The sequence below is a fragment of the Parambassis ranga genome, chromosome 12 (assembly GCF_900634625.1).
Source record: "Parambassis ranga chromosome 12, fParRan2.1, whole genome shotgun sequence".
NCBI lineage: Eukaryota > Metazoa > Chordata > Actinopteri > Ambassidae > Parambassis > Parambassis ranga.
In genome coordinates this window covers 4485116-4498347 of record NC_041032.1, presented here as the reverse complement: position 1 = coordinate 4498347, position 13232 = coordinate 4485116, and the positions used below count along the sequence as shown (strand labels likewise).

Here is a 13232-nt window from a genome sequence, read left to right as displayed (position 1 = left end):
CTGCACATTCAAAGACACACAGTCATACTTCACTTTTAAATCTTTCCCACTTCTTCAGGAACAAAAAGTGTCCATCAAAAACAAATGTGGAACCCTTAAATCCTCTTCTTTCCAAGTCCTCATGTTCCCATCCTGTGTCCTGCGACCTGACCTTGTGTGTCTCACGGCTTATCTACAGTACGAGTCCTCGTCATCCTCTGTCCTGTTATTCCAGCACAGCCCTCCCTCCTGACTTCTTATCTTTGTCCTCAGCTAACCCCGGTTATAACCTTCAACCTGCCTGTGTTTCTGTCCTATTTCATCTGATCCCTGCTGTTTGAGTGTGTGTGTCATGGAGATGAGTGTCAAAGAGTGAGAGAGACCTCAGCTCATGCATCAAGACAGGAAGAAATGGTGTTTTATATTGTCACATAGCCTATGGTAAACATATATTGTCTTTCAATAATGCCCACATATCCAATAAGACTTGAAAAAACAATGTTAAAGAATTCTAAAAAATATTAATATATTAATACTATTTTTTTAAAATTTTTTATATAGTATCATATCAATATTTGCAATTTGTTCACTGACTGCAGGGGGAGACAAAGATCCCACACTGTCTTTAATATTAATGAGACCTTCACTTTGTTAGATATCCCTAATTAACTTAATTACAAGAGAGCAAGCTGGCTGCATCTTGCCTTGTTCTTGTTTTATTCATGTTTTTTTTTCTTTACAGTGTACATGCAGTATTAGACACATTTGAAATCTTTAAATGTCAATTGTTTAACTAAACCAAGTAGTATTACTTATATGAGTTGTGTACCTTGTGCGCGGGTCTGTATGCACACGTGTCAACCTGTCTCTATGCACGACACTGGAAATGAGCCTTTATGTAATTAAAGCAATGGTCACACTGAAAGAGTGTGTCAGCCATCAGGTTAATGAATGCACAGCTACAAAGGTCAGCTCGTCCCTTACAGGCATACAGACGCACACACACACACACAGAGAATCCTGCAAACTCCACACTCTTTTCTAATCCATGCTAATTTCTCCATGTAACTTCATTAAAGCTCCCATCCTCAAAAGCTCATTACAAGTATCACTAACACAACAACTGCCACATCTGATGTATGTTATCTTCCTGCTGATTGTTATGAAGCAGAGAAGGTGCTTCCTCCAGAGCATAATAACACGCCCACATCCGAAGGCCCCCCCCGCCAATGAAATGTGCATTATATTATAAGTTATTAATGGAGTCCCGCAGGGCAAAATTTAATTACGTAGTACTTTGTGGAGACGTGCGCTGGTATCTATCACCTCTGTGTGTGTGTGTTTTGCGCAGCCTATTACTGTCCAATGCAGCTGTTTTCATTTCTCTTAAATGGGTCAACTAGGTGTAATTGAACTATGTTCATAATTTCATCAGAAAGCCTCTAATGAGCAATTTGATGGTGCTTATTCTTTTTTCTTCTGCTCTGCTGTCTTCCCGGTGTGTGTCTGTGTACTCTGTGTGGTAAGCAAAGTAATCAGCTGTCCATTCAGAGAATGCAAAAAGCATTTCTTTGCACCTGATTGCCTATCAATGGTTTCAACCACAGTGTCCCCTGATGTAGCCTGTTCTAGCACTGGCTGTTGTTGTGCTTTGTTTGTTTGTTAGTTTGTTTGTGAGAGGACAGCAAATTACTATTTACTTTTAGAAATTGCCAATGGACTTGGAGATGATGGTTAGTTTGTCGGTGGTCACTGCAATAGTTTGACACGTTATAGCAGTGGCCCCTTCTAGCAGGAGCCCTGTCACCTGACTTCTTGACCTACCTGATCTGTTGCGCAAAACAACGGTCGCATTGCTCATGGGCCCGTTGGAGCAGGGTGTCCAGTCATGACTTTTACATGTAGCTTCCTAGGGCAATGTTTCATCAGGAAGTTGGTTCACATTGGAGAATCAGCACATAAGCACAGGAAAGAGATGTGTACACAAAAAGGCATTGTTCAGTCTGAAGAGTGAGTGAGTGAGTGGGTGAGTGAGTCAGTCAGTCAGTCAGTCAGTCAGTCTGGATACCCAATCATTTCCTATGGCGGTAACAAGGTTGATTAAAACAATCAAAATTCAATGAAAGAGGTGATCATCACTTCTATATGTTCAAGTCCATAGAGTAGAGGATATCATAAGTTATTGAGGCAATCAGATGTAAAACACAATTTTTAAGTGAGAGAGTGTTTTTAAGTTGTAAGTCGGTCAGATTTGACCCAAACATGACAGGAAGGTTAGAGATCATCAGGTGTGCCACGTGAAATTATTCAATTTCACTCAAATTGGTCCGATAATTATTATTCATTTACGGTAAATAATTTGTCTTAGTTAGTCTATGCCACTAACGTATAGTGACTGTCATCGTGTTGGTCCGGCAGCGTGAGGGTTTTACATGTAAAATATGTGCCGTTGCTCAAAAAAGGTTGGGAAACACTGTCCTATAGGGTGAATATGCAAAATATATGTAGCACCTTGCTGGACATTTCATGGGATGTTTACTGTAGAAGCTGCCTGATTAGTATCAATGCAAATATCAATTTTATATAAAACTATTAACATTCCAGGGAGGTTATTAGTGAAAAGAAACATCTAAAAATGAAGCATTTTCTACTGTTTGCTACTTTTTCAGTGGGCTTTGAGGGACATGAGGGACATTCTTCACTCTTTTGCTGTTTAATTTGTAATATCTCATTGTCACAGAACGAGTAATACATACACAACAATCCAAACTAATTTCGCAATTTTCAATCTTGCCCACTGCACCTCTTTGCATGTCTCCTTCCTGTCCTGCCCTTTCTTGATTAATTGCTTCATTGTAATAAACCCCAGTTTGTTTGTGGCCATGTCTAATGTCTTCCACACTGCTCGGGTGTAAAGGGAATTGTTGGCACACGTGTGCTGTACAAAGCTGCAGTGAGTCAGTCCCATTGATCAAACTATTGTCAAACAGCAGAACAACAGTGTAGTTGTTACTGCTGAAAGCAGCTCCAATGGTCAGCAGTAAGAGGCAGTTTCTCGTCCCAGGACACGGCTCCGTTTCAGCCGCGGGGGGTCGATAAATCGCTGGAGCTCCAGCGTGCTAGTGCACTTTGCCACTTATTGTATCACGTATGTCTATAAACAACCCTGCATTCCTCTTTTTACACCTGGCACTGTAGTTTTAAATCCAAGCTTTTTTTTTGCCTTGGGGACGGAGCATAAATGACATATGAGGAAGCGGCTGCAAGTGTGTGAGTTATACATGCAGAATTAGTGTTAAATCAGGAGCAGACGTGTAATGTGATAACTGAATGTAATGTGAGTGATGTTCAGTCACGTATGGTGGCATGAGGGGGCAGAGCGAGGGATGGAGGACACAGTGATTCATGACACTGTGATTGCTTTATGTACAGTTACACACAAAGATGCATGCATATCTTGCATTTTTTTCATAACTGCTGTCTGAATTGCAAAGTGCTCTAAAATACATATTCATGACAGAGAACTTTTTGGATGACAATCGAATCGAATCAATCAAGACGACATCAAATAATGACAATCTCAAGACATTTATTGATTTACTCTTTATCTCTGCCATCATATCATTATGTTTGTCCTCATACAGTAAAAAAAAAATTCCCATGCCTTTTTGAGTGTGTGTGTGTGTAAGAGTGAGGCTCATACTGCCGCCCTGTTGATAGATAGCATCTGGCTCTCAATTAACTCCTCATTAATCCAAATACAGGCAAAGAGGTGGAGGCTGCAGATGCAGAAGCAATTATGTGCAATTTTAGGTCTTTTTTAAATTGACATAAAAATGCACCACCTGTACAGCTGTCATAATAATAATATTTATTGTATTACTTCATAATAGACAACAAATCTAGCATCATATTTAGCATTGGCATCAACTCATTAAAGTTAATTTACAATATTGACAACAGAAACATCATGTTTTGTTTTCTAAACCAAGACAAGTACCGGTAGCTAATAAATAGTTAGTTAAATAAAAATTAAACTCTAAGCTGTAGGCTCTAAAGGATATGTATGAATCTAATAAAATATACAAGATGCAGATACCAACACAGAACCAGAAACTGAGGACAAGCCGCTACGGGAACCTTGAAGGGACATTTACCATAACATTTGATATATTCATAAAACATTAGCTTAAGCTCAAAGCGTTCCACACATCTGCAGCTTGCTAGTTGCTTTTACCTTGACCCCACTCACCTCCTCCACCCATCTCTTCTGTGTAGGAGTTTATATGTGCAGTTACATCAGAATAGACGGAGTCAAGGATAATCTTACTGTTCACAGTATAGCTGAAAAAAAAACTCACTAAGACTGGGATCTCCTTAGAGTAGTGAGGCATTAAAGGCCCATAAGAGGCACTCTATATTAATCTTAATAATAACACACTGTATCCATTTCCGCAACTGCCGTTGATGATTAGCGCTGATTGTGAACTCGTTGATTTTAATGGATTTCAATTATTGTGCAAGCAATATAAGCTAATCGGCTATAATTTGTAGCAATCACAATCAGAAAGAAATTACTGCTGTCGACCTAATCCTGCACTTGGAAATAATCTTATACCTGTCAAAGATTAGTGATAAATCCACCCTATTTAATGAGCTAATTGATTAGTCATCTTTTTTTTTGTTCACGGCCCCTCCCTGGGGGCAATGTTTGTTCAAAGTGCGTGGAGAAAATCAAGAAAAGGATCGGTATGAATCACCGACGTGGATGCTTTTATTTGTTGTCGTCAGTGTAACCATATTGTGTGTTTCCTGAAGGCCAAGGTAGAAGAAAAATTACAGCTCAAACCATATTTTTTTATATGGTTGTCCACCGGGGATCCTTGAAAGCTGGCCCGTCCTCTAGGGATGAATTATAAAGCACCTGCCTATACATCTCAAAAAAATGGCAGTTTTCCTTCCAGAGTTCCTCAGAAAGTTGGCTGTCAGTTTTTTATTATCTGTCAGTAGCAGTGTGTTGATGTGTTGTGGCAATGCTTCCTTTGAGTGATGGGGTCTCCTGTTATAGGAATAGATCCCGCAGAAGCGATGGAGCGACAACCTGACAGATGGAACACGGTTTTTTTATCTGATGGTTACTTGTCTACCTGGGACAGTGCGGTGTGTAGTGATAAAGCATTTTGTACTCACTCTTTTGTGTGTGTTTGTGTGCACCAGGCCTTTTCCTTCGGAGGACACAGCTCTGAATGAGGATGATGTGTACCGGAGCCTGGAGGAGTTGGCAGAGTAAGTACGAGTACCAACACTAACAACCACTTGGGCTGGTTTCTGTCACTTATTAATTCTTTTGTTTCTGAAGCCACACAACTAAACCTCAGATGGTTTTCATCTGGATCTTATGTTCCAGCACATTGAAATGTTTTTGTTGTCCTGCTGCACACAACACTGTTTATTGCATCTTACGGTAAAAGGGTTGCATTGTGGTAAGAAAATGCTGACTGGGATAAAAAAAAAAAAAAAAGAAATTCATAATCAAAATACATACAGATGGACTCTTTGATGAGAAGATCTTGTGATGTTTAAAAGTGCCACTTTTTCCAATTTCCTAACTGCTTAATTACATAAGCGTGGAGCCCTCTGTCACTCTTGCCTTGTTACCATAGTAACGCCAGCATCCCGGTTACTAGCTTTATAGGCTTGGCTGCCTCTCTCTGTTTCTCTCTCTGTCTCTCTCTCTCTACACTCGCCTCTGTGAACATGCTGTGTGTGTGTGTGTGTGAGTCTCTTAGACTTGGCAGCAGTTCCAACGGTGACAGCAGCCACTTGACTCAGATTAATGGTGAATAATTAGTTAACTGCTCTGAGATGGGTGTCATTCATCACAGGACAGATAGGATGGAGGAGAGCATCCGAGCTGTAGATATACTCTATGCCCATTGAATGCGTGATTGTGATGTTCTTTAGAGGACGAGGAATGCGCTTTTGCCATAGCAGAGGAGCGCTAGCCAAGCAGGCTAATGCTGGATTAGATTCCAAATACTGAGCACTGCAAACTTGGCTTTTACTAAAATAAACACAATCCTGCACACACAGAAACTCACACACACACAGTCAACACATGGATGGAAATGAGAAAGAAATGTTCATGCTGATAAGCACTCTGCAGTGTTTTGTTTTAAGTTTTCAAACAGTAAGGCTCAGATGTTTGTGGTAAAAATGACAACATGGGTGCACAAACAGCAACGTTTGCACACAAATCTGTCCTAAGTTTTGCCAAAATGTGTATCATTTTTCCCCCAAAACAAGCTTAGAAACAAGATCCTTTGCTCCAGACAATTATTCAGCAGGCTGGGCTTTATATTTAAAAGCTTCATGACTGAAAATTCCACTTCACTGTTGTTTTCAAAATTATGTTTGGGCAGAAAAACGACTAGGTTACTAGTGTACTACTAGGTTTAAAAAAATAAATAAAAAAATTTGCCCATACAATGCTAGCATCCTGCTAGCACCTTCAGCTTCATATGACCTTATTTTAGGAGCTCCCTCTATGGACAGGAATTTCTGTGGGCTCCTGTCAAATAAAAAAAAGAAAAGAAACTATTTTACTGGTGACAAGTCCCACCACAAACACATTTGATGCACTATATGCTGTAGATGTAAGCACTGGGGGTGCCACTGCAGTGATTGTTATTTAATTATCAACTGCAACATCCCTCAAAGCACAGGAGCTCTGGATTGAGTGGAAAAGATAAAACCTCTTCATCAGAAAAAAAAAGTTGCATTTCTGACATCACCCTAAAGCAGTTCTTCCCTGTTCACTCCATCCATTTGTACAGAAAGACCAAGTATGAGTGAATGCATGTATCCATAGCAACAAGTATCATTGAGTCCACCTGCAGAGGCAAAGTGAGTTTATCATAACTGTACTGTACAGCAGTCGGTATGGTATTCATGCACCTCCAACCTCTACACTCCAGAATCTCTCCTCTGGCTTTCGTAGCCATGGCAGCGGCTTGCTTCATATGTTTTTTCTGCATGTGTTTTACCACCATGCTCTTTTGGTGTAACCTGTACGCACAGAGGGCTGCAGCTTATTAAATTAATCACGCCACTTCTGACCTTTTTGCAAAGAACACCTATACATTCCTCTCAGCAATGGACAGGCACATCATTGATTCATCAGGGGGTCATGCACTTCAGACACACTTAGCACGTATAGGCCACGCCAGCAATAACCCGGTTCTTAAAGACTTATTAATTAGCATGAAATATTGATGCATGTATGATTAATGATGAGCCTGTGACTGAACTGTAAAACAGTTCCAGTAAAAATAATAGTAGTGCAGGACATATGATGCAATAAAAACAATGTCATGTAAGACATGAAGCAGTAATAATCTTACAAAAAAAACATATCAGGTTGGAGGAAGATGCAAGTATTACAGCAAACAATATAAAATTGCATCATTAAGTTCAGTGGTATGAAGACAAAGGGTTCTCAATCAGAGGCTGAAAAAAATACCTTCAACAATAACACCATATGTTTTATTCTATTTTATAATTTTTTAAATTCAATTCAATTATTTTTTGTATTTATATTTTTTTTTTTGTTTTATTTATTTGTTCATTTTATTTCGTTTTTATGTATTTTTTATTTCATTTTGTTTATTTTATTTTATTTATTTATTTATTTTTGATTTGATTTAGTTTTATTTATTTGTAATTTTATTTGTTTCATGTATTTTTCAGTTTATTTCATTTGATTATTTATTTTATCATAATATATGATGTTTACTATGAGAATGTTGGCTGGGTGTTGCGCTGCATCATTTCCATATCTACAGCGTTATGTATCTACAACATTTTGTCAGAATAATTCATGTCAAGTGAGTGGAATTAAAGCTTTAAGCTGACAGCATCCGCTCACCTGGATATATGCTTGCTGCAAATGAATAGCACAGACCTGTAATGATAAGAGCAGCTATGTATTTGTGAGCTATGCATCATATCTGCTTCCACAAGTATCCCAGTTAGACAGAGGCCAGCTTCTACCTAATTGAGGTCTCCCAGGTTAATGTGGTAAACCTGGTCTGCACTTCCTCCCTCTGGCTTTCTGATGTCAAGTCTTAACGTCGCTTAACTCACAGTCTTCCCCATCTGGAATGACTCCATCCAGGAGTTGACAAAGCATGAAATGGGGGTGGATCGGGCGCAGTTGCCGAGGGACTTTTTCCCTCCACGACAGGCACACAGAGATTTCCATTCCCGAAGCATGCGCTGTCACGAGCCCCTTGTGTCAGTCTTTTGCAGTTTATTTTGCTCTATTAATCCCTCGGGCAGACTGACATGAAAAGTCAATAGCTTAAAAATGGATGGGGCTCAGTTGAAGTATGTTTTTACTGCAAGTTATTAAGTCATTTATTTTTAAATTAAACTTTATGACCACATAGCAACACTCAGGTTAAACTGTTGCAATATATAACACCATTCAAAATATATATATATATATATATATATATATATATATATATATCTTATATGATATATATAATATTATATATATTGAATGGTGTTATATATTGCACAGTTTAACCTGAGTGTTGCTATGTGGTCATAAAGTTTAATTTAAAAATAAATGACTTAATAACTTGCAGTAAAAACATACTTTCAAACTGAGCCCCATCCATTTTTAAGCTATTGACTTTTCATGTCAGCTCTGCCCGAGGGAATAATAGAGCAAAATAAACTGCAAAAGACTGAACACAAGGGGCTCGTGACAGCGCATGCTTCGGGAATGGAAATCTCTGTGTGCCTGTCGTGGAGGGAAAAGTCCCTCGGCAACTGCGCCCGATCCACCCCCCATTTCATGCTTTGTCACTCTGGATGGAGTCATTCCAGATGGGGAAGACTGTGAGTTAAGCGACGTTAAGACTTGACATCAGAAAGCCAGAGGGAGGAAGTGCAGACCAGGTTTACCACATTACCTGGGAGACCTCAATTAGGTAGAAGCTGGCCTCTGTCTAACTGGGATACTTGTGGAAGCAGATATGATGCATAGCTCACAAATACATAGCTGCTCTTATCATTACAGGTCTGTGCTATTCATTTGCAGCAAGCATATATCCAGGTGAGCGGATGCTGTCAGCTTAAAGCTTTAATTCCACTCACTTGACATGAATTATTCTGACAAAATGTTGTAGATACATAACGCTGTAGATATGGAAATGATGCAGCGCAACACCCAGCCAACATTCTCATAGTAAACATCATATATTATGATAAAATAAATAATCAAATGAAATAAAATGAAAAATACATGAAACAAAATAAAATTACAAATAAATAAACTAAATCAAATCAAAAATAAATAAAATAAAATAAAATAAAATAACAAAATGAAATAAAAAATACATAAAACGAAATAAAATGAACAAATAAATAAAACAAAAAAAAAAATATAAATACAAAAATAAATTGAATTGAATTTAAAAATTATAAAATAGAATAAAACATATGGTGTTATTGTTGAAGGTATTTTTTCAGCCTCTGAGTGAGAACCCTTTGTCTTCATACCACTGAACTTAATGATGCAATTTTATATTGTTTGCTGTAATACTTGCATCTTCCTCCAACCTGATATTGTTTTTTTGTAAGATTATTACTGCTTCATGTCTTACATGACATTGTTTTTATTGCATCATATGTCCTGCACTACTATTATTTTTACTGGAACTGTTTTACAGTTCAGTCACAGGCTCATCATTAATCATACATGCATCAATATTTCATGCTAATTAATAAGTCTTTAAGAACCGGGTTATTGCTGGCGTGGCCTATACGTGCTAAGTGTGTCTGAAGTGCATGACCCCCTGATGAATCAATGATGTGCCTGTCCATTGCTGAGAGGAAATGTATAGGTGTTCTTTGCAAAAAGGTCAGAAGTGGCGTGATTAATTTAATAAGCTGCAGCCCTCTGTGCGTACAGGTTACACCAAAAGAGCATGGTGGTAAAACACATGCAGAAAAAACATATGAAGCAAGCCGCTGCCATGGCTACGAAAGCCAGAGGAGAGATTCTGGAGTGTAGAGGTTGGAGGTGCATGAATACCATACCGACTGCTGTACAGTACAGTTATGATAAACTCACTTTGCCTCTGCAGGTGGACTCAATGATACTTGTTGCTATGGATACATGCATTCACTCATACTTGGTCTTTCTGTACAAATGGATGGAGTGAACAGGGAAGAACTGCTTTAGGGTGATGTCAGAAATGCAACTTTTTTTTTTCTGATGAAGAGGTTTTATCTTTTCCACTCAATCCAGGAGCTCCTGTGCTTTGAGGGATGTTGCAGGTTGATAATTAATAACAATCACTGCAGTGGCACCCCCAGTGCTTACATCTACAGCATATAGTGCATCAAATGTGTTTTGGTGTGGGACTTGTCACCAGTAAAATAGTTTCTTTTCTTTTTTTATTTGACAGGAGCCCACAGAATTCCTGTCCATAGAGGGAGCTCCTAAAATAAGGTCATATGAAGCTGAAGGTGCTAGCAGGATGCTAGCATTGTATGGGCAAATTTTTTTATTATTTTTTTAAACCTAGTAGTACACTAGTAACCTAGTCGTTTTTCTGCCCAAACATAATTTTGAAAACAACAGTGAAGTGGAATTTTCAGTCATGAAGCTTTAAATATAAAGCCCAGCCTGCTGAATAATTGTCTGGAGCAAAGGATCTTGTTTCTAAGCTTGTTTTGGGGGAAAATGATACACATTTTGGCAAAACTTAGGACAGATTTGTGCAAACGTTGCTGTTTGCACCCATGTTGTCATTTTTACCACAAACATCTGAGCCTTACTGTTTGAAAACTTAAAACAAACACTGCAGAGTGCTTATCAGCATGAACATTTCTTTCTCATTTCCATCCATGTGTTGACTGTGTGTGTGTGAGTTTCTGTGTGTGCAGGATTGTGTTATTTTAGTAAAGCCAAGTTTGCAGTGCTCAGTATTTGGAATCTAATCCAGCATTAGCCTGCTTGGCTAGCGCTCCTCTGCTATGGCAAAAGCGCATTCCTCGTCCTCTAAAGAACATCACAATCACGCATTCAATGGGCATAGAGTATATCTACAGCTCGGATGCTCTCCTCCATCCTATCTGTCCTGTGATGAATGACACCCATCTCAGAGCAGTTAACTAATTATTCACCATTAATCTGAGTCAAGTGGCTGCTGTCACCGTTGGAACTGCTGCCAAGTCTAAGAGACTCACACACACACACAGCATGTTCACAGAGGCGAGTGTAGAGAGAGAGGACAGAGAGAGAAACAGAGAGAGGCAGCCAAGCCTATAAAGCTAGTAACCGGGATGCTGGCGTTACTATGGTAACAAGGCAAGAGTGACAGAGGGCTCCACGCTTATGTAATTAAGCAGTTAGGAAATTGGAAAAAGTGGCACTTTTAAACATCACAAGATCTTCTCATCAAAGAGTCCATCTGTATGTATTTTGATTATGAATTTCTTTTTTTTTTTTTTTATCCCAGTCAGCATTTTCTTACCACAATGCAACCCTTTTACCGTAAGATGCAATAAACAGTGTTGTGTGCAGCAGGACAACAAAAACATTTCAATGTGCTGGAACATAAATCCAGATGAAAACCATCTGAGGTTTAGTTGTGTGGCTTCAGAAACAAAAGAATTAATAAGTGACAGAAACCAGCCCAAGTGGTTGTTAGTGTTGGTACTCGTACTTACTCTGCCAACTCCTCCAGGCTCCGGTACACATCATCCTCATTCAGAGCTGTGTCCTCCGAAGGAAAGGCCTGGTGCACACAACACACACAGAACACAAAGAGTGAGTACAAAATGCTTTATCACTACACACCGCACTGTCCCAGGTAGACAAGTAACCATCAGATAAAAAAACCGTGTTCCATCTGTCAGGTTGTCGCTCCATCGCTTCTGCGGGATCTATTCCTATAACAGGAGACCCCATCACTCAAAGGAAGCATTGCCACAACACATCAACACACTGCTACTGACAGATAATAAAAAACTGACAGCCAACTTTCTGAGGAACTCTGGAAGGAAAACTGCCATTTTTTTGAGATGTATAGGCAGGTGCTTTATAATTCTCCCTAGAGGACGGCCAGCTTTCAAGGATCCCGGTGGTCAACCATATAAAAAATATGGTTTGAGCTGTAATTTTTCTTCTACCTCGGCCTTCAGGAAACACACATATGGTTACACTGACGAAACAAAAAAAAGCATCCACGTCGGTGATTCATACCGATCCTTTTCTTGATTTTCTCCACGCACTTTGAACAAACATTACCCCAGGGAGGGGCCATGCCAAAAAAAAGATGACTAATCAATTAGCTCATTAAATAGGGTGGATTTATCACTAATCTTTGACAGGTATAAGATTATTTCCAAGTGCAGGATTAGGTCGACAGCAGTAATTTCTTTCTGATTGTGATTGCTACAAATTATAGCCGATTAGCTTATATTGCTTGCACAATAATTGAAATCCATTAAAATCAACGAGTTCACAATCAGCGCTAATCATCAACGGCAGTTGCGGAAATGGATACAGTGTGTTATTAAGATTATATAGAGTGCCTCTTATGGGCCTTTAATGCCTCCCTACTTTAGAGCCTACAGCTTAGAGTTTATTTTTATTTAACTAACTATTTTTTAGCTACCACTTTAAAAAAGACCTAAAATTGCACATAATTAATTATGTGAACCTTTTGCTTCTGCATCTGCAGCCTCCACCTCTTTGCCTGTATTTGGATTAATGAGGAGTTAATGGAGCCAGATGCTATCTATCAACGGGGCGGCAGTATGAGCCTCACTCTTACACACACACAACTCAAAAAGGCATGGAATTTTTTTTTTACTGTATGAGGACAAACATAATGATATGATGGCAGAGATAAAGTAAATCAATAAATGTCTTGAGATTGTCATTATTTGATGGCGTCGATTGATTCGATTCGATTGTCATCCAAAAGTTCTCTGTCATGAATATGTATTTTAGAGCACTTTGCAATTCAGACAGCAGTTATGAAAAAATGCAAGATATGCATGCATCTTGTGTGTAACTGTACATAAAGCAATCACAGTGTCACGAATCACTGTGTCCTCCTTCCCTCGCTCTGCCCCTCACGCCACCTACGTGACTGAACATCACTCACATTACATTCAGTTATCACATTACACGTCTGCTCCTGATTTAACACTAATTTTGCATG

General features: G+C 39.0%; 1 protein-coding gene across 1 annotated transcript in view; it reads left to right on the top strand.

Moving 5' to 3' along the window:
- Nucleotides 1-5275, top strand: part of LOC114443437 (guanine nucleotide exchange factor VAV2-like) — a 120964-nt gene extending 115689 nt beyond the window's left edge. The window contains exon 4 of the mRNA XM_028417453.1: nt 5197-5275. Within this exon, the coding sequence (XP_028273254.1) occupies nt 5197-5269 (73 nt within the window). The 3' untranslated portion in view covers nt 5270-5275. The remainder of the gene's footprint in view (nt 1-5196) is intronic.
- The last annotated feature ends 7957 nt before the right edge of the window (nt 5276-13232 follow it).